This window comes from Notechis scutatus, chromosome 5, assembly GCF_049901735.1.
Source record: "Notechis scutatus isolate UNSWTSFEM ecotype Mainland chromosome 5, rNotScu1.2, whole genome shotgun sequence".
NCBI lineage: Eukaryota > Metazoa > Chordata > Lepidosauria > Squamata > Elapidae > Notechis > Notechis scutatus.
In genome coordinates, this window is record NC_142013.1 from 12,462,832 (window position 1) to 12,489,767 (window position 26,936).

At 40.0% G+C, this 26,936-nt stretch overlaps 2 protein-coding genes across 5 annotated transcripts in view; one reads left to right on the plus strand and one right to left on the minus strand.

Annotated features, from left to right (window-relative positions):
- Window positions 1-14,543, plus strand: part of PANX1 (pannexin 1) — a 36,161-nt gene extending 21,618 nt beyond the window's left edge. For both annotated transcript variants that reach the window (XM_087966165.1, XM_087966166.1), the window contains exons 3-5: window positions 3,412-3,632; window positions 9,023-9,693; window positions 11,492-14,543. In XM_087966165.1, the coding sequence (XP_087822291.1) occupies window positions 3,412-3,632; window positions 9,023-9,693; window positions 11,492-11,580 (981 nt within the window). In that variant the 3' untranslated portion in view covers window positions 11,581-14,543. The remainder of the gene's footprint in view (window positions 1-3,411; window positions 3,633-9,022; window positions 9,694-11,491) is intronic.
- An 8,224-nt stretch (window positions 14,544-22,767) lies between these two features.
- Window positions 22,768-26,936, minus strand: part of MRE11 (MRE11 double strand break repair nuclease) — a 32,968-nt gene continuing 28,799 nt past the window's right edge. For all 3 annotated transcript variants that reach the window (XM_087966169.1, XM_087966168.1, XM_087966167.1), the window contains exons 19-20: window positions 26,048-26,126; window positions 22,768-24,009 (exon numbers count right to left, since the gene is read on the minus strand). In XM_087966169.1, the coding sequence (XP_087822295.1) occupies window positions 23,971-24,009; window positions 26,048-26,126 (118 nt within the window). In that variant the 3' untranslated portion in view covers window positions 22,768-23,970. The remainder of the gene's footprint in view (window positions 24,010-26,047; window positions 26,127-26,936) is intronic.

The window sequence follows — 26,936 nt, forward strand, 5'->3', positions numbered from 1 at the left end:
CTTCAACTCCCAGAATTCCTGAGCCAGCATGGTCCACAAATCATAAAAAGGCCATTGTTCTCCACCCCTGCTTTGAAAACATAGAATCATAGGGTTGGAAGCGACTTCAGAAATCCAGCCTCCTGTTTAAGGCAGGAAACTGGCCAACCCAGATTAGATCCTGCAGGAAACTTCATACCATCCCAGTCAAATGGTAGCCTGGTCTATTTTTGAAAACCTCCAGTGATGTAGCACCCACATCTCCAGGAGGAAAGCTGTTTCTTAGGTTAATTGTTCTCCCTGTCAGAAAATTTCTTAATTCTAAGTTGGATCTCTCTTTAACAAGCTTCCACTCATTACTTCTACCCTCTACTGCTTTGGAGAATAAATCAGTCCCTTCTTCTCTATGACAGCCCCCCTAGGTAACGGAAGACAATTATCATGTCCATCCTAATCTTTCACTCTGTTAAACTAGGCATACCTCGTTCCTTCAATCATTCATCATCTGGTTTAGTCTCCAGGCCCTTGATCATTAACAGATTAACAGAGTTGGAAGGGACCTTGTAGGTCATCTAGTCCAACCCCCCACCCAAGCAGGAGACCCTACACCATTTCTGACAGATGGCAGTCCAGTCTCTTCTTGAAAGCTTCCAGTGATGAAGCTCCCACAACTTCTGAGGGCAAGCTGTCCCATTAGTTGATTGTTCTCACTGTCAGAAAATGTCTCCTTATTTCTATAGTAGGTTGAATCTCTCCTTGATCAGCTTCCATCCATTATTCCTTGTCTGGCCTTCAGGTGCTTTGGAAAATAGCTTGACCCCCTCCTCTCTGTGCCAGCCCCTCAAATTTTGGAACACTGCTATCCTGTCTCTCCTGGTCCTTCTCTTCCCTAGACTACCCATGCCCAGTTCCTGCAACCGTTCATTGTATGTTTTAGCCTCCAGTGCCCTCATCACCTTGCTTGCTCTTCTCTGCACTCTTTCTAGGGTATCATTGTCTGTTTTGTATCACAGTGTCCAGAATTGCATGCACCATTCCAAGCTTGTCTTCACTAGTGCACTTTAAAAATGATAGCTATCATATTGAATTGTACCTAGAAGCTGGCTATTAACCAGTGTAGTTCCCAAAGTAGCAGTGTTATATGGTTGCAACAAGGAGCATCCATGATTCTAGACGGTTATCATTTCTGAATGCCTTTCAAAGGTAGCCCCATGTAGAATGCATTGTAGCAGTCCAACCTAGAGTAAGGCCCAAATGACTGTAAACAGAGCCTCCTGATCCAGAAGAAGTTTCAGCTCTTTAAATATAAATATTTAAAGCTGCTTTCCTGAACCACATCCACTCAAGACTGCTGAGGACCGTGAAAAATATATATATAAATGCAGACTAGAAGGAGAGAAGAAGGGAGTGCTATTTAACACCAACTTTCAATCCTGATGCAGGGCAAGATAAAGACCCACCAAAATGTAAATCAATATTAATGCTTACCTTGAAGGATGTTTTATCAAGCACATTTTCCTGAGCTAGTAGCTTTAGATGAATTTGACTGCAACTCCTATAATTCAATCTCTTTCTAGGAAGTGAATTATATACACAGGATGCCAAAGTTGCGTAAGTGACAAGATTCCAAGTTCCTAACAGATAATATACTTTTTAATGCATACTAACTATAAGCTTCGCCCCTAAAAACTAACCACATTATAGTAACTTGATACTTACCCATAGTTCTTCACTTGATACTTACCCATAGTTCTTCACTTGATACTTACCCATAGTTCTTCACTTGATACTTACCTATAGTTCTTCACTTGATACTTACCCATAGTTCTCTACTTATGACCTATTGCTTAACAACCATTCAAAGTTAGGATGGTTTCCCCCAAATTGTACTTAGGACACAGCTCTGAAATTCCAATGGCCCCACCCTCCCTGCCCTGCGGTCACATGACCGCATTTTGGGCTCTTGGCAGTTGACTCGCATTTATGGCTCTTTGCAGGATCACATAATCACAATTTATGACATTTTGGCCCAAATCCAGCATTTGCTTTTGGGTTTTGGCACAAACACCTTATACAAGTAGTCCTCGACTTACAACGGTTCGTTTAGTGACTGCTCAAAGTTACAACGGCACTGGAAAATGTGGCTTATAACCGCTTTTCACAGTTATGACCTTTGTAGTTCCACAGTACAACCTTTTGATCAGACAATGCTTGGCAACTGGTTCATATTTTATGACGGTTTCAATGTCCAGGGATTACGTGATCACCTTTTGCGAACTTCTGACAAGCAAAGTCAGTGGGGAAGACAAACTCACTCAACCACCTAACTTAGTATTCCTAACTCAACAACCGCAATGATTCACTTAACAAGAAAAGTCATAAGAAAAGCCGTAAAGTGGGGCAAATTCACTTAAAAGATGTCTGACTTCACAATACATTTTGGTCTTAGTTGTGGTTGTAAATTGAGGACTATTAATGGTTTGATTAAGGACCACGATGTTTGCTTAATGACTGTATTTGCTTAATGACCGCAATGATTTGTTTAATGCAAAAAAAAAGAGGTCATAAAATGAGATCACTCTTGTGGGTTACCTGCTTTACAATCGTCATGACTTATGACCACAATGGGCAGGCTTCCTTTCAATCGTAAATCGGTGACTCCCTGTAATCCCATAAGTTGCCATTGTTTAACTTATAGGACTGCAAAACCCACAATTTTTAGCCAGGATGTCTACCCCAAATCATAGTCTGTGCATACATTCCCACCTGTAAGATGTCAGAACATTTGGAGTTTCTTGTCTAATCTGCCGGTGAATGACCGCAATAAGATTATACTACCGGAGACTTCTCAGAAAACAACAACTGAATGAAAAACTGCTGGTGACCTTCTACCGCTGCACCATAGAAAGTACTTTAACTTCCTGCACCTCTGTATGGTTTGCCAATTGCACAGTGGCAGATAGGACAGCACTCCAGAGGGTTAGCGTCATTGCCCAGAAGATCATTGGTTGCCCTCTCCCCTCTTTGGAAGAGCTTTATAGCTCCCGCTGCCTTAAGAAAGTTCAAAACATTCTCAAAGATCCATCTCATCCTGGGAACCCTTTTTTTGAACTATTACCCTCTGGCAGATGGTACAGAATAATAAAAACAAGGACAAATAGGCTGAAAAATCAGCTTCTATCCCAGGGCAGTAGCTCTTTTGAATTCTGCTGTATAGTGCAGTGTTGGTGTGGTGGAGGGGTTTTCAATTCAATGTGTGAAGGGTGAAGGATGTGTGTTTGTGTTTATTTTCATGGTCATGATGTGCACTGAAGATGGATGTTTGATTTCGTTGTACGAGGTGCAATGACAATAAAGTAAACTAACTAACTAAAATGACTTGATTTGTCATCAACCTGGTTGAAGGTTCTTTCTCCTGACTTTCTAATTCAGTTCTTCCCGTACATCCTGCTGCTGCTTGCCATCTTGCTGTACCTGCCATGGATCTTTTGGCGTTTCACTGCAGCGCCTCACCTTTCTTCGGATCTGAAGTTTATCTTGGAAGAACTTGACAAGGCTTATAACAGAGCCATCAAAGCTGCCAACAGTTTCCAGAACTGCGATGCCAGAGATGTAGCCAGCTCCCCACCTGCCATTGAAAATATTGCACAGAGGTAACATCTCCACCTGTGTTTCCAGTTTTCTTCAGATTTACCTTCTCCCACCGTGTTCTCCTCTGCTGGCGCTCAAGCTTATCGCCGCACAGCCTGGTTGAATGTTTGCTTCAAGTATAGTGAAGGAGCTGAGTAGGCCTTCCAACTTGCCCGACAAGGGAAGTAAGATGTCGTGCCCTTGTTAGAGTCAGACTCTAAGGGAGAGGAGGAACAGCCGACAGGGAGTGGGAGTGTGGCTCTGGAGGTTGTGGAGGAAACTGAGGAAGGGCAGAGGCCGGCTGGGCATTCAGAGGAAGACCCAGGTCCATCCCCTCTTTATCCTAGGGCACGCAGGGAGGAATAGATAAGAGAGAAATGTGATGGCGTGGTCTATGGGGGAGGAATGGGCCCTGATCCCGCTTCATGGGCTGCAGCTGTGAGGACTGGTTAGAAGGACAAACTGCACATGGCAAGGCTGCTTGAAGCAAAGTGTACATTATTCTTGTCGGAGCTTATTTGTGTTTTGGCTTCCTCTCAACTGTAGTTGCTGCGTTATCTGGTAGAAGTCTGCAATTAATCATCCTTGCCTGCCGTAGTAATTCCTTCAGTGTGGTTTGTGTTGGGTTTTTTATTTCGAATTAACTTTACTTTGAGTGTGGACTGCATTTACTCCCTCCGTAAACTGTTTTCTTTAAGAGTTTGATTTCCACCTGAGGATAATTGGACATTGGGGCCAAGTTGGAGGCATTAAAGAAACTTAGTTCTATTTTTGTGCCTGGTTATTTTTGTGTCACGCCCCAGGTCATCACATAAGATTTTTTTTGGATAATGGATAAAATTGGACCTCCTGCATCAACTAGAATAGTGTTTGCTGGGATATTCTGGGAGTTGAAGTCCACACGTCTTAAAACAGCTAAGGTTGGGAAACACAGATCTAGAAGCTTTGTGTCTGACTCCATCATGGCTATCTTGGGTGGCACCTCTCCTGTGTGCCACCACCTCAAAGACCACGTTGTCCTGTCATAAAGATGGGAAATGGGGAGAGAGGCACATCCCTTTATATACAGTATATCCCTCTCAGGACAGCCAGGAGAGGGTGAGTCAAAGTTTTCAGCGTTGATGGTAGCTTGTTCTCCAGGGTTGCACTTTAGCTTCCAAACGTTTTCATCACCAGCCTAGGTGACATCCTCTGTGGGACTTCAGTTGAAGCATCTTTTTTTCAGATCTTCTTTTATAAATCTCATGTGGTCATCTTTTTAAAACTTTGTTGGTGGACTTTTAGGGATTTCAAGGAGAAAACGAATGCCTTGAGTCTTACGAAGGGTTTTAGTACCGGTTATTCCCACTGGCCTCTTCTCCCGAATCAAACAAATTTATCCTATGGCTTCAAGTTCTTTGGTTGCTACCTTAAGCCCTATAATTGTGTTGTCCCACCGCAATGCTAAGCCCACCCACCCACTGTGGTGATGTCAAAAGCCTTGCCACTGGTAGTCATCAAAACAAACAAACAAAATCTACCACACTCCCCTTTTAAGGAAGTGCAACTTTTTGGCCACAATAAACTACCCCTCTGCCCTACAAAGGAAGTGGACATAAGTTCTTAGATTTTGGAATTGGAGTCAGCATGTTGTCATGTTAATTATACCAAAAACACAGAATGGTTCAGTGTTGGTTTAATGTCATGCTTCCGAGTAATGCTCCCAACCAATTCTGAGGCCTTGGCTTCCTCAAAATTCGGTTTATTGGATACAACATATCAGCAGAGTCAAAGGTGACACCAACACTGAATAATTCCCACGTTTTTGATATAATTAAAGAAACTGTCCACCCCTCTCATGTCACCGGTCACGTTAGCCAACCATGCAGGTGATGAACTTCTCAGCACTCCCTTCTGCCATTGCTAGGGCACATTCAGTTGACCTTGGTTCTCAGGAGCCTTATCGTTGTTATGTCTGGCACATTGGAGGAAAACATTCCACATTCCATAAGTCCCCCTAAGTGTGGCAACTAAGAAACAAAGCAAGAAAAATATGACTTCAGCTAGAGTCGTTTTGAGAGTTGACATGTGTTACTTTAGATATGAAATAGAAAATTTAGAGCAGTGGTTCTCAACCTTGGCAAGTTTTTATTTATTTATTTGTTTGTTTGTCAAAATCTTACAATACAACAGAAACAAGAATAAACATAAGCTTAGGAATTAATAGGAACTAATAATTGGGAACAATAGGACAGGGACGGTAGGCACGATTGTGCGCACACCCCTTACAGGCCCCTTAGGAATGGGGTGAGGTCAATAAAGGTTAGTTTGAGGGTAAAGGAGTGGGGGTTTGAGCATGTGACAACAGAATCAGGTAGTGAGTTCCAGACATTGACCACTCTGTTGCTGAAATCGTACTTCCTGCAATCAAGTTTGGAGTGGTTTACATTTAGTTTATATCTGTTATGTGCTCTTGTGTTGTTGTGGTTAAAGCTGAAATATTCATTAACTAGTAAGATGTTGTAACATATGATTTTATGTACTATGTTCAAGTCTAATCTTTTTAGATAGGTGAACTTCAACATGGCTGGGTTGGAGCTCAAGTCCAACCCTCTTAAGCTTGCCAAGGCGAAGAAATCCTGCCTCGGTGTGACGTCTATGCATTTACTTCAGTTAATTCCCTAATTGCAATGAACAGCAATGGCTGTTCATTGTGCGTTTTATGAATATTCATGTTTAATCTTCCCTTTCAAAACACCCCTCCCTATTCATTTGGAGGATGTCCACAGGTGAGGATAAGAAGGAGTGCTTAGTGTTAGTCACTTAATGAAATTAAATCCAAGGCAGCTGACAGCAGAATGTTAACTATTTCTGAGTAGTTCTCATTAGAAACATTCTCTTATAAAAGTGTAAGCCATCATAATGGGCAGGAATTTCAAATGGCATGAAGCTCTGTTGGGGTGTGCCATGGCAGATTCACACACACGTTTGTTTATCCGGAGGTTCAGTTAAACTGACATTGCTGTGTCTTTTGATTTGAAACCAGTCCTGTACTATACAGGTAGTCCTCGACTTATGGCCACAATTGAGCAACCACAGAGTGAATCTGGCTTCCCCATTGACTTTGTTTTGTCAGAAGGCCGCATAAGTTGGCCACGTGACCCTGGGACACTGCAACCGTCATAAGTACATGCCAGTTGCCAAGCGTCTGAATTTGTATAATGTGACCCTGGGGATGCTGCAATAGTCAGAAATGTGAAAAATGATGATAAGTCACTTTTTTCAGTGCCGATGTAATTTTCAACAGTCACTAAATGAACTGTTGTAAGTCGAGGCCTACCTACTCAATGGTTATCAAACTTTGTGAGTATAGAAGCATTCTTCTGATTACTTTCTTTTACATTAAATTATTGATAGGGTTAGGGTTAGGGTCAAAGTTACGACCTATTTGAAACAGGGGAGTTAGTTGGGAAACCACCCACAATCACATGATTACTTTTGGGACACTCGGCAAAACGGTCACATTTACAGTAGTTTGTTGCATCCCACAGTCACAGGATCTCTATCGAATCTAGAATAATAGAGTTGGGAGGGACCTCAGAGGCCTTCTAGTCCAATCCCTTGCTCGAGCAGGAGGCCCTATATAATTTCAAACAAATGGTTGTCCAGCCTCTTTTTGAAAGCCTCCAGTGATGGAGCACCCACAACTTCTGAAGGCAAGTTATTCTGTTGGTTAATTGCTCTCACCGTTAGGACATTTCTCCTGAGTTGCTTCTCTCCTTGGTTAGTTTCCAAGCATTGCTTCTGGTGTTGCCTTCTGGTGCTTTGAAAAATAATTTGACCTCTTCATCTTTGTAGGAACCCCTCAAGTATTGGAACTCTGCCATCACTCTGCTAAACAAATAATTCCCTCAACACTGTCCAACTATTTACAAAGTCTGCACTACTAGTACTGTTAATCTTCTCATCACTCCTTATCACCCACCCCCTCCCACTTGCGACTGTATGACTGTAACTTTGTCGCTTGTATCCTTACAATTTATATTGACTGTTTCCTAGTATGATTCGATTGCTTATTGTACCCTATGACTATTATTAAGTGTTGTACCTGATGATTCTTGACTCTTGATGAATGTATCTTTTCTTTTATGTACACTGGTAGCATTTGCACCAAGACAAATTCCTTGTGTGTCCAATCACACTTGGTCAATAAAAGAAGTCTAATCTAATCTAATCTATTCCTTATTTTCATTAGACTAGACCAGGGGTGTCAAACTCAAGGCCCGCAGGCCAAATCCGGCCCACGGGGTGCTTAAATCTGGTCCGCAGGGCCGGCCTGGAAATAGCAAAGGACTGGCCTGTGGTGCCTCTGGCAGCCAAAATGGGGCGTGGGTTGTGTGTGCACCCACCCCACGCCCCATTTTGGCCAGCAAAGTGCTTCAGGAGGCATCCATCCTGTCTCCCACCCACCCACCGGCCCATGGAGGAGAACTACAGTGCTGATCTGGTTCTCAAAGAAATCCAGTTTGACACCCCTGGCCTAGACATACCCAGTTCCAGCAACCATTCTTTATATATTTTAGCCTCCAGTCCCCTAATCATTTTTGTTGCTCTTCTCTGCACTCTTTCCAGAATCTCAGCATCTCTTTTGTATTGTGGTGGGCAAAACCATGCCATGGTAAACAGTAGGTTCACTTAACTGCCACAGCATTCATTTAACAACTGCCATATTCATTTTTATCACTATTGTAAAAAGGACATAAAATCAGGTTGGTTCCATGACCGACCCATTTTATAACCATTGCAGCATGCAACCATAATGGGCCGGCTCCATGGTGGTCATATGTCGAGGCCTACCTGTATTGTTTTAATCATGTTTAAATTTTGGAGATGGACGCAGTGCTGAGCGGCTAAGACGCTGAGTTTGTCAATCAGAAAGGTCAGCAGTTCAGTGGTTCGAAACCCTAGCGCCGCGTAATAGAGTGAGCTCTCGTTACCTGTCCCAGCTTCTGCCAACCTAGCAGTTTGAAAGCATGTGAAAATGCAAGTAGAAAAATAGGGACCACTTCGGTGGGAAGGTAACACCGTTCCATACGCCTTCGGCATTTAGTCATGCCGACCACATGACCACGGAGACGTCTTCGGACTGTGCTGGCTCTTCGGCTTTGTAACGGAGATGAGCAGCGCCCCCTAGAGCTGGAAATGACTAGCACGTATGTGCAAGTCATTACCTTTACCTTAAAGTTTGGAGAAATGCTAATTATTCCCAACTTTAATTTATTTTCAAATGTTGAAAAATACATTGAAACAGAAGGGAAAAGAAAACAGGTACCTGGGAATATTGAGGCATTGGGGAGTAAGTAATTTCTAAAGCAAGTGATATCCTGATATAACACTCCTGGAAATTGGCTTTTTTTTTTGTTTTGTTTTCCAGTTTATGGGAGATCTCCGACAGCCACTTTAAATACCCTATTGTGGAACAGTATCTGAAGACAAAGAAGAGCTCCAAGAACTTAATCATCAAATACATTATTTGCCGTTTGCTAACTTTGATCATTATCCTCTTTGCTTGCCTGTTCCTGGGTTATTATATTAGCCTTTCCTCCCTGACCGATGAGTTCATTTGCAACATCAAAACTGGGATACTGAAAAATGACACGAACATTCCAGGACTATTTCAGTGCAAAATGATTGCCGTTGGTGTCTTTCAGCTGCTGAGTTACATCAATTTTATCGTGTATGTGCTGATCACACCCCTGGTGATTTATGCCTTCTTCGTTCCTCTCAGGCAGAGCTCGGACATCCTTCAGGTCTACGAGCTTCTGCCGACATTTGATGTTCTCAAAGTCAAAGCGAAACACTACAACGACATGAGCCTCTACCTGCTTTTCCTGGAGGAAAATGTGAGCGAGCTGAAATCTTACAAGTGCCTCAAAGTTCTGGAGAGCCTCAAAGGCAGCGGGGAGAGGTTTGATGCCATGCAGCTCCTCAGGAACCTTGGCTCAATTAAAATGGACGCCATGGATTCCAAGCCAAACACCACCCACAAGGAGAAGAGGAAAAAAGTGGAAGCGGAAATGTCCAATGATGCAGCAGAATTGAAAGGTAACATTATCTCCCTCTGCTTTTATTTATTTTTTCTTCGTTTAGGTAGGTCAGTGATGGCGTACTTATGACCCAAGTTGACATTTTGCTGGCGCCCTAGCAATTAACAACATCTGACACCAAGTGTGGCTGTTCAGGGTAGCCTAGATTTGGGAGAGGAGTTAGATCAAGGGTCCCCAAACTTGGCAACTTTAAGACTTGTGGACTTCAACTCCCAGAATTCTCCAGCCAGCATAGCTGACAGAATTATCCAGCCAGTATAGAAAATTCTGGGAGTCAAAGTCCACAAGTCTGGAGACCTCTGAGTTAGATAGAGAATGATTTCTCTCTTGTTTGGGGCCTGGGGAGAGGTGGGGATGAGATGCCAGCAGTGTCTAATTAGGCATTTTCCAAAATTTTGCATGCTGAGACCAAAAGGTTTGCTGCCACTGAAGTAGTTTGTAATTTGCTGTTGCTCTATTGCACGTTTGCAAATGTTAAAATATTATACTGGGAATAGAACAATTTCAACAATGCAAAAACAGCATTGTGTCATAGCAGATTTGCAGAGGAATTATTTATTTTTTAATATTGTTTATGGGAATGTTTGGGATTTAAAGCTTTGGATCAAACACGTAGTTGTGTTCGCTCACATGATTGAAGGGGCATAGAGACATTAGTAATAATAACATTTCCTAGGCATTGTTTTAATAATCTCAATTGTATTAACCAACCAATCTTAAAGTTTAATGAGGACATGTTTTGATTTGAATGATGCATTAGAATATTATAGGCAGGTAGCAGGCACACAGGCAGACAGAAAAATAGATAAACAGGTAGATAAAAGGGGGAAGAGACAAATCCCTACAAATAGCATCCACTAATATACTGATTTCAGATACATAATATTTCATTTACTACCTATAATAGCAAACATAGGCTATCTTTTCATGTAATACCAAGACAATGGAAAATAAAAATGGCTTATTTTGCTTAAAAATATGTTGTATTTTTATACTCGTTAGATCACTTTTTAATATCAAAACAATTCTGTTATTTTCATATTGATAAATCTAATTTAAGTCTGTAATCATAACTAGACCTTTCTGATTATTTATTAAAACACATATATGATGATTATAAGCTTTTCCCGATCAAATTAGTTCTCACGTCAGGTTCCCAATCTGGTTTCAAATGATGAAGTTTTTTTCATTAAAAAACTAGCTGGTATTTAAAAAGAGGTACAATTTTTTTTAAACAGTCTTAACCATTCATTCATATTGAATACAGTGGTCTTGGGAGAAGCACAAATGATATATGTATAAAAATTCTAAATAAAATTTTGCACATTTGTGAAAGTAAACGCAGCTGAGTTTAAAAGCAACTCTATGGGTTCAGGCATAGCAATTCTTCTAATAGATCCCCTGAAATCAATGGATCTTAATTGAATGAATTGAGATCCATTGATTGACATTGGTGTCTTTCAAACTTGGCAACTTTTAGATAGGTGGACTTCATCTCCCAGAATTCTCCAGGCAGCCTGCCTACACAACTTAAAGATATGATTCTGATTTATATCACTATAATCTAGATTTATCTGTTCAAACGTCTGGCATTTAAAAAAAAACACAGCTTTGATATTGGTCTTAATCACCCATCCTCTTCCTTTCTCAAGTCATACATATTCCAGGATTAGTTATTACATCTCAGCCTAGACTTAATTCTCTTTAGTTGTGCTAATAAAGCTCTGAAATAAAATACTCTGTGCAAGTGCTTTAATTAAAAAGATATAACAAGTCTCTTTCTGACCTTTCCACAGATCTGACTGAGCCAAAATTGCCTGATGATACTGAAGGTACAAGTAAAGATGGCAAGATTCGCCAAAGACTTCTGGATTCTTCTTGCTGATGGATTCAGCCTGTGGTTGATAGGTGCTGAGAGCTATTTCGAACACCTGAGGCATAAAGCCATCTCTATTACGCCACATAATTGCCTTCCCACTGAGTTTACAAGGACTTGGGACAGAAAGGAGAATAATTGTTTGAAAATAATTGAGCTGTCTGTGTTTACATGTCTACAGTTTACATGAATATTATGCCTAGAGATACACTGATGGGGTGAACAATGTCAATTCTCATTAGGGAGGAAAGGCTGAAGTACTGAATTTGAAAGAAAAGAAGTAAAATAAGGAGAATATTTCAGATTGGTTTCATAGATGTGTAGACATCGATTCCCTATTATTCAGTATCTTCAGCCATAACGGAGTGTACAGATAACAAATGAACAACAATTAACACAACAGTGGACAACATAATAGTGACATTACAAATACCCATCATGTAAGTAAGTCAAGTATTATATACCACTTTGAAAAAAACTATGGAAGCGAACAAGTTTTTTTGCAAGTAGCTCTGTGGATAAAGGGTCAGTTAACACCCCTCACTTGTGCCTATCTTCCACGAGATTGTACACTTCAAGGATGGAGAACTGGTGACTATCTACAAGTAAATGAACACCTATTATCCCTCTCATAAAGCATGTTGTTGTCAGGAGCTGGACGTGGTACTTTCAACAACCTTTGAAATTCCACCATTTCTATGCGACGTGGAATATACATGTATTCATGTATGCATGTATTCTGTTAATACCACCAGTTATAGAACTATCTTAAAAGTTAATAGCTTCAGGATAGTGGTATAGAATGAAAAAAAAATAAATAGAAATGCATCTTATTTTGAGATTGCCTGCCTGGTTTTTCTACTTCGTGGCTGTACTTCACTGTTATACACAAAAACCAAAATATTAAGCAACTAGAACTGGTGGGAAAAGGTTTGAAGCTTTTGGACCAAGACATGTAGAGATTAGCCTATATAGAAATAAAAAATACAAACTTTGGATATCTCTCCCCTCTTAAGAAGAAAGACTTTTACTTTTCTACAAGGTAGGTTGATTTTTACAAGAAAATCTAGAAAAAAAGGTTATTTCAACTGCTTATGGAGACCAACTATCCATGTTTGTGGAGACCAACTTCTACACCAGCAAAATATTGTCTTTACCTTAATGAAATATATCAAAGATATATCAAAGTCTCCGTAATTCCTAATAAATTCACCAATGCAGTTTTCTTTACAGCAAGATGGAAGAAGTTTACTTGTGTCATCTTCAGATGTTTTTCCAACATCTAGATCAAGTATACAACCATGTGATTTTGGGGGTGGAGGCAGACTTACAGGAGCAACTAACTAACTGCAACCCGGCTTAACATTTTCAAGTTCAGTTCTGTATTATCATCCCTTGTGGCCAACTAGTCTATGACTCCAAATTTAAGATAGTCCCTTACACTCCAATGTACCTTCTATAATAAAAGGAAGGCTCTATTACTACGTTTTCATCTATTCCAAGATGATCAAATGTTTTAAAGATAAGAACAAAAACTAATCTTCCTTTCATATAAATACTGTATAATGAAGTGATTCCTCTTTTATTACAACCATTCATACAAAGAAGGTGTCACAGGGCCTAGAAACAGGAACAGGATTCTCGGGTAAATTCTTCGACTATCTAGATTCTTTAGTGCTGAAAAAAAGCTTTTTAAAAACCGGAGAATTGTCCATCCGTTTCTGGAAAAGATACTTCAGTGTGCTTCTCAAAGCATCCTGTTAAGACAGCCTTAAATATCACCTTTCTGCACTCGGAAGATTTTGTCCAACTTTCTCAGGCTCTGTTTGGGTGCAGTTTTTTTCCCCTTTCACCCCAAGGAGTGAATTCCAATAGAGGAATAATTCTGAAGCACCTATGCAGATGATGGGTGCTGTGGATTATTTAACGAGACTTCAAAATCATCCATTTATTATCCATTTATATCCCATTTTCTTGGAGGCTGCCGTTCTAAGGAGGCAGCAAATGATAGATAATTCATATTATTGCAAGTTCAAGGACAAAACATGGAAAACTTAGCAGAAGAGTTGCAAACCAAAAAGTACAGATATTAATTATCTCAGGGTCAGCATTTCTTCTCAAACCAGGCATCATCATTTTCTTCTGCACTGCTTCTCAGCGAAACAATATCGAAAACTGTAACTGGTGCAAAACTAAAGATGAATGGTACAAAATCATCCCTACCTCCATATCTATGCAGAAATAACCACAAGAACAAATTGTAGATTATGTCTTGGATGCAATGCAGCATAAGGAGGAATACTCACAAGTAACAATTATCAGGAGCAAGTGGGAAATTATTGACAAAGAATTGAAAAAAAACAAACCCTCAGCTGTTATCAAGGCTGCCAGTAACCAGAGATTTCAAAGAATTGTGAAATTTCAAGAAAGAATGATGGAAAAAAAGAGTTACTGGTGGCTCTTCGTAGTCCTTTCAAATCGGTTGATTTTATAAGAATTGGATGGAAATCTTACGATAGGATTAAAACCAACTCTGCTAGTTGTACAGCATTCAGAGGTGATATTAATTAAAAACAAAATAAAGGAAAATACCCAATGTCTGCATTTCTTCTTGCATGTAATATAAAATGGAAGCAACTGTAAACAGTTTTGCATGGGGAAACAGATTTGACTCTATTCCTGTACATTGTTTAAAAAGTCTTAAGGCTGTAGGTACCTAAAGTGAATCTTGGCTTACAATGGACAGGCTGTGCCAGCAATTGGCAGGATTGACCTAGATAGACTAAAGTCATATTTGTTCCTGCATGGTGGGGTTATGCTCATTTTAGCAGAGTAGCTTTGCATGGAATACCCTGCAGGATGATAGGCCACGTAGTGTAATATGTGAGAAATTACTTGGGAGTGATACTGTGGTAATCCTAGTGTAACTGTGTACGTAGTATGACTATAATAAAATTGTTACTTAATATCAAGATGTTTCAGTGCTTCATTCTGACTGGCTCGACATGGCTGCTCACACCGAGTTGATCATTTTAGAATCATGATGCACAACAGTTTAGAAAATTCTTATCGCAAAAGAAATATTTAAGGAGCTGTGATGATTAGCATTAGGGCGTGATGGGGAAGGGAGAACAAAATGAAGCATTTTTTATTTATTTATTTGATTTGTCAATCGCTTACAAGATAATAGGTATAAGTATATACATAGTTATGAATACATGAAATGGGTACATATAAGAAAAGTAAAAGAAACAATAGGACAGGGACAGTAGGCCCGTTGGTGCGCTTATGCACGCCCCCTACAGACCTCTTAGGAAAGGGGTGAGGTCAATAGTAGACAGTCTAAGGTTAACATTTTTGGGGTTTGGGGAAGAAACCACAGAGTCAGGTAGAGTATTCCAGACATTGACCACTCTTGCTGAAGTCGTATTTCCTGCAATCAAGTTTGGTGCGATTAACCTTGAGTTTGTATCTATTGTGTGCTCTTGTGTTGTTATGGTTGAAGCTGAAGTATTCATTGACAGGTAAGTCATTGCAATGTATGATTTTATATGCCATACTTAGATCAGATTGAAGACGGCGTAATTCAAGGTTTTCTAGGTCTAGAATTTCAAGTCTGGTGGCATAAGGTATTCTACAACGAGTAGAGGAGTGGAGAACTCTTCTTGTGAAATATTTCTGGACTTTCTAACTGTGTTAATATCAGATACGTAATGTGGGTTCCAGACTGATGAGCTGTATTCGAGTATTGGTCTAGCAAATGTTTTGTATGCTCTAGTTAGTAGTGTGATATTACCAGAGAAAAAGCTACGTAGGATTAGGTTAACAACTCTTAATGCCTTTTTGGCTATGTAGTTACAGTGGGCTCTAGCACTTAGATCATTAGAGATGAGTATTCCAAGGTCCTTTACAGAGCTTGGATCATCAACAAGATCTTGACCATTCAGCTTGTATATTATTTTCTGATATTTTTTTTGCCAATATGTAGGACAGAGCATTTATTTGTTGAGATTTGAAGTTGCCATTTTGTTTGACCATTCTGATACATAGTCAAGATCTTTTTGAAGGGTAGCAGTATTGTCTGTGGTATTGAACAGCTTTACATCATCAGCGAAAAGAACGAAGTTGCTCTTAATATGATCACAGAGGTCATTTATGTAGAGTATGAAGAGAGTTGGTCCTAGAACACTGCCATGGGGGACACCACTATTGACAGGTACAGAATTTGATAGGACGCTCCCAATTTTGACCATTTGTTGTCTGTTTGACAGGAATGCTTCTATCCAGTTATGCAGTTGTCCAGAGATACCATAAGATTTTAGTTTTAGGACTAGTTTGTTGTGTACCAGTGAATCAAAGGCTTTACAGAAGTCTATGTAGATTGCGTCTATTGGTTTACCCTGATTGAGTTGTGTAGTCCATATGTTTTTGCAGTGTAAGAGTTGCAGATTACAGGATAGTTTTTTTCTGAAACCAAATTGTTTTTTGGAGAGTAGGTTGTTTGTCTCTAAGTGGAGGATAATGGATTGGTTAATAATTGATTCCATGACTTTACACGTGACGCAGCATAAGGAGATTGGTCTTTAATTTTCAACTAGGCTGGGGTCTCCCTTTTTGAAGATGGGGATGACCGTGGCTTGGGACCATAGTTTTGGCAAGGAGCTGGTCCTGAAAGATTTTTCAAAGATTATGCTTAGAGGTTCGGCTATGGCAGTGGATAGCTTTTTTAAGAAGTAGGCACATATTCCGTCCAGTCCAATAGATAGAGATGGTTTTAGATTGCGTAGTGCTTTTTCAACATTGTCTTCTGTAAAATTGATATGTATTAGATCATTGTAGTTGTCTGTAGTTCGGCTAGGAAATACTGGACATGATCCACTGCTGTTTACAAATACTGAGCCAAAGAATGTGTTAAAGAGGTTCGCTTTAATGGTGTCGTCGTTGCAGTCTTTACCATTAGGTCCTATCAGGGGTGGGATGGACCTTGAGTCTTTTAGTTTGTTGTTTACAAAATTGTAAAAACCGCGGGTGGAATTGGTGCGTAGAAGGTTTTCCTCTTGTTTAATGTGATAATTGGTGCATTCAGTTTTTATCTGGTGGCATGAATTTTTATATTGGCTTTTGAAATTGGCAACGTGACCAGATTTGTTTTTCCGCCAGAGTGATCTCTTTTTGGATTGAAGTTTCCTTATTGTTATGGGTAATCTGTTTTTGTTTTGTTTTGGGAGTTGTTGTTGGTACATATAGTTTGATGACTCTTTTGACTTCAAGTAAAAATATGTTGTAATGGTCTTCAACAGTATGGCATCCAGTGAATAGAGATGCCAATCAAGGGATAAGAGATCGTTGTCTATAAGATCATAGTTGCCTTTTTTGAAGTTATACTTGGGGATTATGTCATTGTGATGATTTTTGTGTGGGCGTATGTTGAGACAAAAGTCAATCATATTGTGGTCACTGCTGGAAAAGGGTTCTTTAGTTTGTATTCCGTAAATTAAATTCAAATTATTGCAGAAGATGAGATCAAGGCAGTTGTTTAGTCTAGTGTTGTTGGTTACTAGTTGTTCCAGTCCCAGATTTGTAACAGCATTGTAGAAGGTTGCGTGTATGGGTTCAGTTGTACATTCATTTAGGGTCCAGTCAATATGAGATAGATTGAAGTCACCAAGAAAGATAAAAGCGTGTGGGCAGGATGTTGCCCATGTTAGTAGTGAATTTAGCTTGTTTACATGTTCGATGTCATAATCAGGTGCTCTGTAACAGTATGAATCGAAATGTGATATTTAAGGATAGTTCACAGATGATGGTCTCAGGAAGAGCAAGCTCATGGGTAACTTGGATGTTTTTTAGATGTAAGGACTTTTTATAGAAGATAGCAACACCACCTCCTCTACGGATTTCACGATCTGATCGGTAAACATGATAGTCTCTTACTGTGGTAATGGAGTCAGGGAGAGATGCGTTGAGCCATGTTTCATAGACAAATATGATGTCGAATTTAGCCATATTTAGTAGGAGAAGAAATTCAGGTATTTTATTCACAAGGCTTCTTGCATTGAGTAGCTTGCATTTAAGGCCAGCAGTAGTTGGAATTGAGGTAGTTAGGGGCGTGCGTGCCTAGTCTTGGGTGATGGTGGATTGGTTGAGGTAGGGTTGTGGTTGAAGGTTAAAGCTGAGTTGCGGGTTGTGTGACTTACTTTTGATACAGTCGGCATGGTAGTCAATGTACAGGTCCTTCTCTCCATTGTCTAGACGTTTTTTGAGTTCAGTGCGGAGTACACGGGAGCGGGCACGTTGCTGTATGGTTAGGTCAGGGTGAGAACGGAGGCTCTTATGGTTGGTGTTCCTTTTGGCAAGTGAATTTATAGTATAAATGAATTTACGTTTGCTTGATTCATTTTTGCAAATGACCCTGCAGAAGTGTGGGGCCACAGAGCCGTCTCTGTTTTTGAGCTCTCGGCCAATGCGGGAAATGTCAAGTATTTCATCAGGGGAGATGGTTGATGCTTGATAACCACTGATGATGTTTCGGACAGTTGTGATGTCATCATTGTCATTGATGTCCTCTAGACCAAATAAGATGGCGTTTGGACGTTTCCGTTCATGCTCAACAGCTTCTCTGATGAGGATTGGGATATCATTATTTGTCTTGCTTATGTTTTTTTGTGGGTTGGGTTGTGGATTGGGTTGTGGTTGTTGGGTAGAGATGTGGTTTGTAGCTATTGGATGTTCAGGTTTTTGCGTTGTGTCTTTTTTTTCAAGGTTGGATAATCTTTCTTTTAAGGTGTCCAGGGATGCTACTATGGTGTCAAGGGATGTTATTAGGGTTTCTATGGTATCAACTCTTTCCAACAGATCCAGTTTGGGTCTGCATGATTTGCAGAGGTATGGAAACTCATTGGATGATTCTAGGTATTGAATCATTTGCTCGGGTAATCCCAAGCAGTTATGATGAGCGTATTTGTTACATAGAGAACATTTGATGGAGTTTTCATTATCCTTTAGAGTTTTGTAGCATTTAAGGCATGTGTAGGAGTCTTGTGGTTCATTGGTGGGGATTACTTTCTCTTTAGGTTGTGGTTTGGCATTGGATTTTTTTCTTGGCATGGTAGGTTTGTTAAGATGGTACATTGATTAAATTAATTAATGGAACAATTTTGGGGAATCAATATAGCCAATATCACACCAATCAATCAATTACAATAATCTCTCTAGTCAAATAATTTTCCTAAGCAACAATCAGCCTAATCAATTAATTACACTAATCGCTAATCAATTACACTAATCATTAATCACACTGTTCAATTAAATTCACTAAATCACTAATTTTATTAATCAATTAAATTACATGAATTTTGATCTTTTAATCAGTAATCACACTATTTGCACTAAACACTCTAATCACACTAATCAATTAAAACAATAAATCAATTAAACCATTAATGAAATATTTTATAGAAATTGATTATCTAATCATTGATATAGGTAATGAGGTAGAAAAGTTGTAAGTTTTGAGGTAATGAATTAATCAGAGTTTGATTAAAGTAATGAGGTAGTATTGAGAGTCTGCAAGGAAAGGGCTAATTGTTTTACTAGCAGCATTTATTTACTGGGTGGGAGGAATTTATTGCTCTGATTGATGTTTATTTATTTGATTTGTCAATTGTTTACAAGATAATAAGTATATGTGTATACATAGTTATGAATACATGAAATGGGTACATATAAGAAAAATAAAATAAAAATAAAAGAAACAATAGGACAGGGACGGTAGGCACGTTGGTGTGCTTATGCACGCCCCCTAGAGACCTCTTAGGAAAGGGGTGAGGTCAATAGTAGACAGTCTAAGGTTAAAGTTTTTGGGGCTTGGGGAAGAAACTACAGAGTCAGGTAGAGCAGGGGTCCCCAACCACCAGTGGAACAAGTCCTACCGGGCCGCTGGTTTGCTGGGCGCCGCCATCTTTTTTTGATGAAAAAGTGCTTCCGGTGAGCTTTTCCGGGTAGAAAGCTCACCGGAAGCACTTTTTCATCAAAAAGATGGCGGCGCCCAGCTAATGCCGTACCGGGCGCGCCATAAAAAAGGTTGGGGATACCGGGCCGCGGCATAAGAAAGGTTGGGGATCACTGAGGTAGAGTATTCCAGACATTGATCACTCTGTTGCTGAAGTCGTATTTCCTGCAATCAAGTTTGGTGCGGTTAACCTTGAGTTTGTATCTATTGTGTGCTCTTGTATTGTTATGGTTGAAGCTGAAGTATTCATTGACAGGAAGGACATTGCAATGTATGATTTTATATACCATACTTAAATCAGACTGAAGACGGCGTAATTCAAGGTTTTCTAGTTCTAGAATTTCAAGTCTGGTGGCATAAGGTATTCTATGTTCAAAGCACGCTGGATTTTTGAAAGAGAGCAAAACTCGCTGAATTTAAAACACTTTAACTACAGTCAATATGTCTCTGAATAAGATTGTTTTCCAAAAGTTCTTCAAGTTGAGTAGTAGTAAAAATACAGTCCAGAAATTTGGGTTAACCAATCCAATCTGTCCTTTACTTTTAAAGTTACTTCTAGTTGCAATATCTTTTTTTTTTATTTTTTAACTAAATCTGACAGTCACTCCAGATCGTTAATCGCAGCTATTTTCCTCCTTTGAGTCCCACTTTCCAAGGAAAATTCCACTGCAGAAATTGGAGTGATTCTTACCAAGACTAAGCACGCTGTTACAAGATCTTTCCTTTCTTTTTCACTTCTGTCTCAGCTGCCTTCCTGGCTTCGATTTAGCCATGCTGGCAGTTCTCTTTTTAGTTCGGATGGAGGGGTTTTCTTCGGGTCAGTCGAGGAGACTCTCCTCTCCTCGTGACCACCGAAGCATTCCTCAGCCGTGACTTTCGGCTCCTAAGAGCCTCAGGGCTTTCTACTCCCTCCTTGTTTCTCCCTGCCAGCTGTCCGATGTGGCTCTGGGGAAACTGTGGGGGGGATATTAATTTATTTATTTTATTTATTTATTTGATTTGTCAATTGCTTACAAGATAATAAGTATAAGTATATACATAGTTATGAATACATGAAATGGGTACATATAAGAAAAATAAAAATAAATATTAATGGAGACACGTTGTCTGGCCTAAGTAAGAGGTTTGGGGGCTCAATTCCCCAATCCATACAACCAGAGCAAAAGACTCATACTTTTTCAGAGGGAAAGGCAGCTTCCTGTAAGAGGACATTTTATTAGTACCCTTTCTGCCCCCTTGATAGATTCAGACAAATGTTGTGAAATGCCTTTGAGGGGTCCTTGGTGCTCTCTGAGCTTGGTCCTTTTTCCCACTGATGACGTTACCTAATTTGGGTGATGAAACGTCTACAAGAAAACAACCAAACTCTGACAGCACCAAGGACTTCATTTCAACTGAGTTACAGATATTCTCCTTTATTGAAATACCTTTGACTGAAACCATAGAGAACCAGTTATCATTCTAGGCCAAATTAATGAACCGGCCTCATGCTACAACTGACCTTCTGCTCACAACCAATTGGACACAATCTCAGCACACACAATATAACCAGATTACAGTTTTATTGCTGAAGTGAGAACTCCTAGGCAATGTTCAGCCTTCTCAGATGGCAGTGTGTGGCAGCATAAGATTTCCCTAACCATTAAATGGATCCAATAGCAACTACCATTGCCATGCTGGACAACAAGGTGAGGAGATCCAATCCAAGACATCTAGTGTGCTAGTTAAAAAGAGATTGGAATTAAAAAAAATATAATTCCTCCATGTCTCTGTCATTAATATGTTTATTGGACAGTTAATTAGGTATCTTTGAATTGGCTTTGGCCCCTAGTAACTACAGGGTGGTGGTAGACAGCAATCTATCTTGCTGGAATCAGGCCTCCTTCAAAGAAGTTTGATTCAGTGATTTTATTCCCATGCTGTTTTGATCAGAATCAAGCCAGAAAGGATCTTGGAGGTCACTTAGTCCAACTCTCGCTGCTGAAGCAGGAGATTCTATACCATTTCAGACAGGTGGCTGTCCAGTTTTTTCTTAAAAAGCTCCAGTGAAGCATCCACAACTTCTAAAGGCAAGCTGTTCCAGTGGTTAATTGTCCTCACTGTTAGCAAGTTTCTCATTAATTCCAGGTGTGCTTCTCTCCTTGTTTAGTTTCCATCCATTGTTTCTTGCCTTGCCTTTTGGTGCTTAGGAAAATAAGTTGACTTCCAAGTTTTCTTGGAAAGAAATGAAGAGGTTTGCAATTGGTCTCTTCAGGGATAATTCTTAACTTCTCATTCATGTCTATGGCCCTGGAAAATCTCCTGTATAACGCTGCCTTGTCATCGTGGACTAAAATTCTTCTAAGTTGATGTGCAGAATTGATCAACAGGTATCAGAAATGTTTAGTTACCAATGGCCCAAGTGTGTGTGTGTGTGTCTGTAGGCATACCAGTTACTACCAGTAGAAGCAAAGGTTCACATATTGCCGCACACAAATACGTATGTAGCTTAGGATCATTTTCCTCGATATAAATGAACAACTAAGACATTTTTCGTTCATTTGTTTATTTGGGTTCCCTTTATCTTGTTTTAGGACGTGTCTGGAGAACAGATCATGTTTTATTTCTGTGGAAATATTGAAAATTCAGAAGGGTTCACAAACATTTAAGTACCATTGTACATATCTTGCTTCTGAATCTAGAGGAACACCAGAGTGGAATCGTTTAGAGAAAATACATTGTCTTTTAAAATTCATTTATACAACACTGTAGCTGCACTTTACATAAAAACTAATATTACCGAATTAAATTATCAGAATTAAGGGCAACAAGAGAGAAAAATAGTTTGGGGAAACCCTGGGAAACTTTAGATCAGAACATGAAAATTAACCTACAAGGAAATGTGGGAGGGGAAATCAGAAAAGGTACCACAAAGCAATCTACACTTTTCTTGAAAATAGTTTCATTACCAAACAAGGTAACATCATTATCTAGTTTGGTAATAAAATGCCTGCAAGAAAAAAAAAACCAAACTCAAAATATCAAGGACCCCTCATTTCAACCCTGAGCTACAAATATTCTCCTCTTATCAATCTATGCCACTCTCACTATTCTTTTTGCTTAATGCAACATAAATGGCTTCTATTGGTATGTCTGGTAAACGCAGCACAAATCAACATTTCTAAATGTTTAAAACAAATCACAACAAACATGTCAGAAAACTTTATTCCATATCACACATTTCACATCCTTTGCACAATTTTCTAGGGTTTGTAGAATAAATTTAAAACGTAGCGATATGTTGCACTGCAAAATATTTCCAAGGCCAACATAGTTTTAAAGCCCCATACTAAAATTCAGAGTGAGCTTATCTTAAAGGACGTATTTTCAGACTGATTTTTGTTTTTGAAACCACTGAGATCAAGTTGAGCAAAGTTAAACTCAGGGAAAAAACAAATTTACATCCGCTTGAAAGTTTCTCATGAATTTTTACTTTCTGAACATATCAATGAAATTATTGCCAAGTTTACGATTCTGGGCCCTGAATCAACACCAGCTCACGTTCAACTTATTAAATTATAACTAGCTCCTTCTGAAAATCCCAGAAATGATTATATGCACCCCATTCTGAGGAGTTAAGTTTAAAAGTTGAAAATATATATTTTGAAATCCTCCTCACTGTAGCTTATTGTCAAAAGGAATCTTGTTTTATATCCAAGCATTTAATTTCACTGAATCACTGACTCCCATAATCAGTTTTGACTCGGGGCATTTCCTCTTTTATGAAAGTTGGAGACTTGTAAAATATGGAATGTAAAAATGGCATTTGCTCTCTTACTCAACCGGTTCTAATTTATTCCTCTGTAAAATGAAAAAGACACCGGAGCCCTTTGAAAGAAATGCTGTAACACATTTCCTTTGCCTTTAAGTGCTGGATACAGAAACGGCCATCTCCATTCAGGTATATTTGAGGTTGCCCTTAGCGAGGAAGTGACTGAAGTTTGGTGACTTCTTGTTGGAAGAAATGAGGGACCATTTTTCTGAATTCTCTTTTCCCTCACACAGCTCCAGAACATTCCTAACTTCACACTCCTGGACAGATTATAAGAATCACAAAGTAAGCAGCAAGTAGGCCTCAGTGAAAACTGCCATCCCTAAGAGGAAATATTACTTTTTACGCGTTTCCACTCAAGCGAACTCTGGATCATACCATTTAGCAGGATATTTGTGCAGGCCTGATGGCGTTGCAGATACAGAGTAAGGAAGCAATTCTCCTTCAAGGAAGCCACCAGTTTCCAGACAATACAGTAAAATTACAGAGAACCAGGTGCAAACATCTCAGGTCCCCTTTGCAGAATTTGGAGAAGTAATTTTTGCACTTCCCTTCCATGCTTGGGCTTCGGAAGTTATCATCTTTTTCTTCTCGAAGTGGAAACAAATAATTCATCCTGTAAATTAATGACAGGCATTTCACTGAGATGTTATATGGTTAAGGAGAATAATCCCCTTTGGGTGGGTCAGCTGTATCAATGTATGACAATTCATAGTGGGATCTAAACATTTTTTTAAAAATTGTTTTGAACTTGGATTCTTCACTGACTTTGTTCACAGTCTATCCCAGTCTATCCTCTTCTCTCCCTATGGAACATAGCAATAGACTTAAGACTTATATACCGCTTCATAGTGCTTTTACAGCCCTCTCTAAGCGATTTACAGAGTCAGCCTATTGCAATCTGGGTCCTCATTTTACTGACCTCAAAAGGATGGAATGCTGAGTCAACCTTGAGCTGGTGAGGATCAAACTCCTGGGAGTGAGCAGCGTCCGCCAGCAATACTGCATTCTAACCATTGGGCCACCACTGTTCAACAGCTACAAGAAGTAACTCTTGGCAACAACAGCCAGCATTCAAGGTTTCCTCCTGCTTTTAGAGATTGCTAACTGTCTGCTTTTCTGCCAAAATAAATGGCCTATTATGGTTCTCCTCTTCTTTCCCTGCTTAATTATGTCCAATTCTAAAAAAATTGCCTGGACATTCCCTGCAGTTTTCTGGATGGGGTCTTCAGAAGTGGTTTGCCATTGCTTTCTTCCTAGGGCAGGCAGGCTGGGGAATTCTGGGAATTGAAGTCCAGGCATCTTAAAGTTGCCTAAGTTGAAAAAAAACCCAATTTAGGAATTCCTAGTCTTTGAATCTACTGTAGGCAGGGCCTTTTATAGCAGAGGTCTCCAACCTTAACAACTTCAAGACTTGGGGACTTCAACTCCCAGAATTCCTCAGCCAGCTTTTCTGGCTGAGGAATTCTGGGAGTTGAAGTCCCCAAGTCTTAAAGTTGCTAAGGTTGGAGACCCTTGTTTTATAGAACAGAGGACTTAAGATTTCAGTGAAATAGCTGAATTCAGTGCTGATAACAAAGCTGATATATTACTACCAACATGACTCAGATGGAATGCGGGGGGAGGGGGGTTCATTTAAAATTTGGGCAGAGATGTCCCTCCCAAAAATAACCAACTGCTTCTCTACAGATCTAGTTATCTAGGGCTATTGCTGCTTCAAAGGATCGGTGCCTTCATGGGCAGAGGAAACAACATACATACTTTCAGAAAATAGAGTTGGAAACTCTGACAGGGGTCTCCAACCTTGGCAACTTTAAGCCTGGAGGACTTCAACTCCCAGAATCCCCCAGCCAACCTTGGCAACTTTAAGCCTGGAGGACTTCAACTCCCAGAATTCCCCAGCCAGCAAAGCTGGCTGGGGAATTCTGGGAGTTGAAGTCCTCCAGGCTTAAAGTTGCCAAGGTTGGAGACCCCTGCTCTAAGAGACAAAAAAAGAATTTACACAGCTCTGAGGTTTAATGAGGCTGATGTTGGGGGTTAGCCCTACTTTTTATTACAGAGTTTCTTGTTAGGATTGCGAAGAGATGTAAGAAGCACTAAATATCACGCAAAGGTTTTGCATATGGATTAAAGCAGGGATCCCCAACCTTTTCGACGCGCAGCCGGTGATTTTTCGTCAAAAAGATGGCGCGTAGCGCTTGGTGAGCTTTTTCGGTAGAAATGGCTTTCTACCCGGAAAAGCTCACTGGCTGCGCCGCCATCTTTTTGACTAAAAATTGCTTTTTTTACCCAAAAAGATGGCGGCGCCAGCAACCAGCGGCCCGGTAAGGCTTGTTCCAGCCGGTCACGGTCCGCGGACCGGCGGTTGGGGACCCCTGGATTAAAGGAAGCATGGAGTGGTGTGGTGGCCTAGAGGTGGAGCTCTCGCCTCACAATCAGCTGTGAGTTTGATCCTAGATAGAGGCAGATATTTCTCTCTCTGGGCATACTGAGAATAGATCTGCTGAACAAAACTCTGCATTGGCGACAAGGAAGGGCATCCGGCCATTAAACCTCCATTCAGTTGCCCAGACTCCACCCTGCAAGGGATTATGTGGTCGTTAAATGAAGATGATGATGATTAAAGGAAGCATGATGGAAGGGAGATTTTATACCTCATCTGATTCAAAGGCAACACCTTTTGATGCTTGGCTCTGAGAGCTCGTCTGGCTTTGCGTTGATGTGGTTGGTAATCTAAGTATTATAAGAAGGAGATGTTATCACTGTTAATGAAATCATGATACTAGAATTCATCTATTAACTGTACAGGTTTCTGAATTGTTTCTAGCCCAGTGTTCAAATGTTGGCTCTTATCTCTAAACTCCCCACAGATCAGGGCCACACTTTCAGAAATACTGCTGTGTCCCAAAGAATTGGAATTCCAATTTATGATATGTTATGGGTTTGTCCTGCATTCTTACAGTTGAAAGAGAATAAATTAGGATGTTATTCATTGAAAGGCAGCTTTTCAGCAACGGCTTACAAGAACACCTGACATCAGAACCTTCCATAGATTTAGGCATGACCAAGCGGTGCTTCGTTGTATTTTTTTAAAAAATATTATTTTTGCTCTACTTCAGTTTGCACTTTTGTGTGAGAATGGTTTTTAGGATAAATATAGCCTTGGAAGTAATTCTGGACATAGGATTGCTGACTTTAAATGCACAGAGAAGAGGCATAAAGAAAAAGAAAAAAGCAGTGAACTCACACTTTGTGTTATAACATAGTAACACCAAGAGTACTTAAGACTTATATACCGCTTCTCAGTGCTTTACAGGCCTCTCTGAGCGGTTTTACAGAGTCAGCATCTTGCCCCCAACAATCTCGGTCCTCATTTTACCGACCATGGAAGCATGGAAGGCCGAGTCAACCGTGAGCCGGTCAGAATCGAACTGCCAAAGTGCAGGCAGCCGGCAGTCTGGACAATTAGCCTGCAATACTGCATTCTAACCACTGCGCCACCACAGCTCAGTAGTGCAGAACAAAAATCAAACTGTAACAATA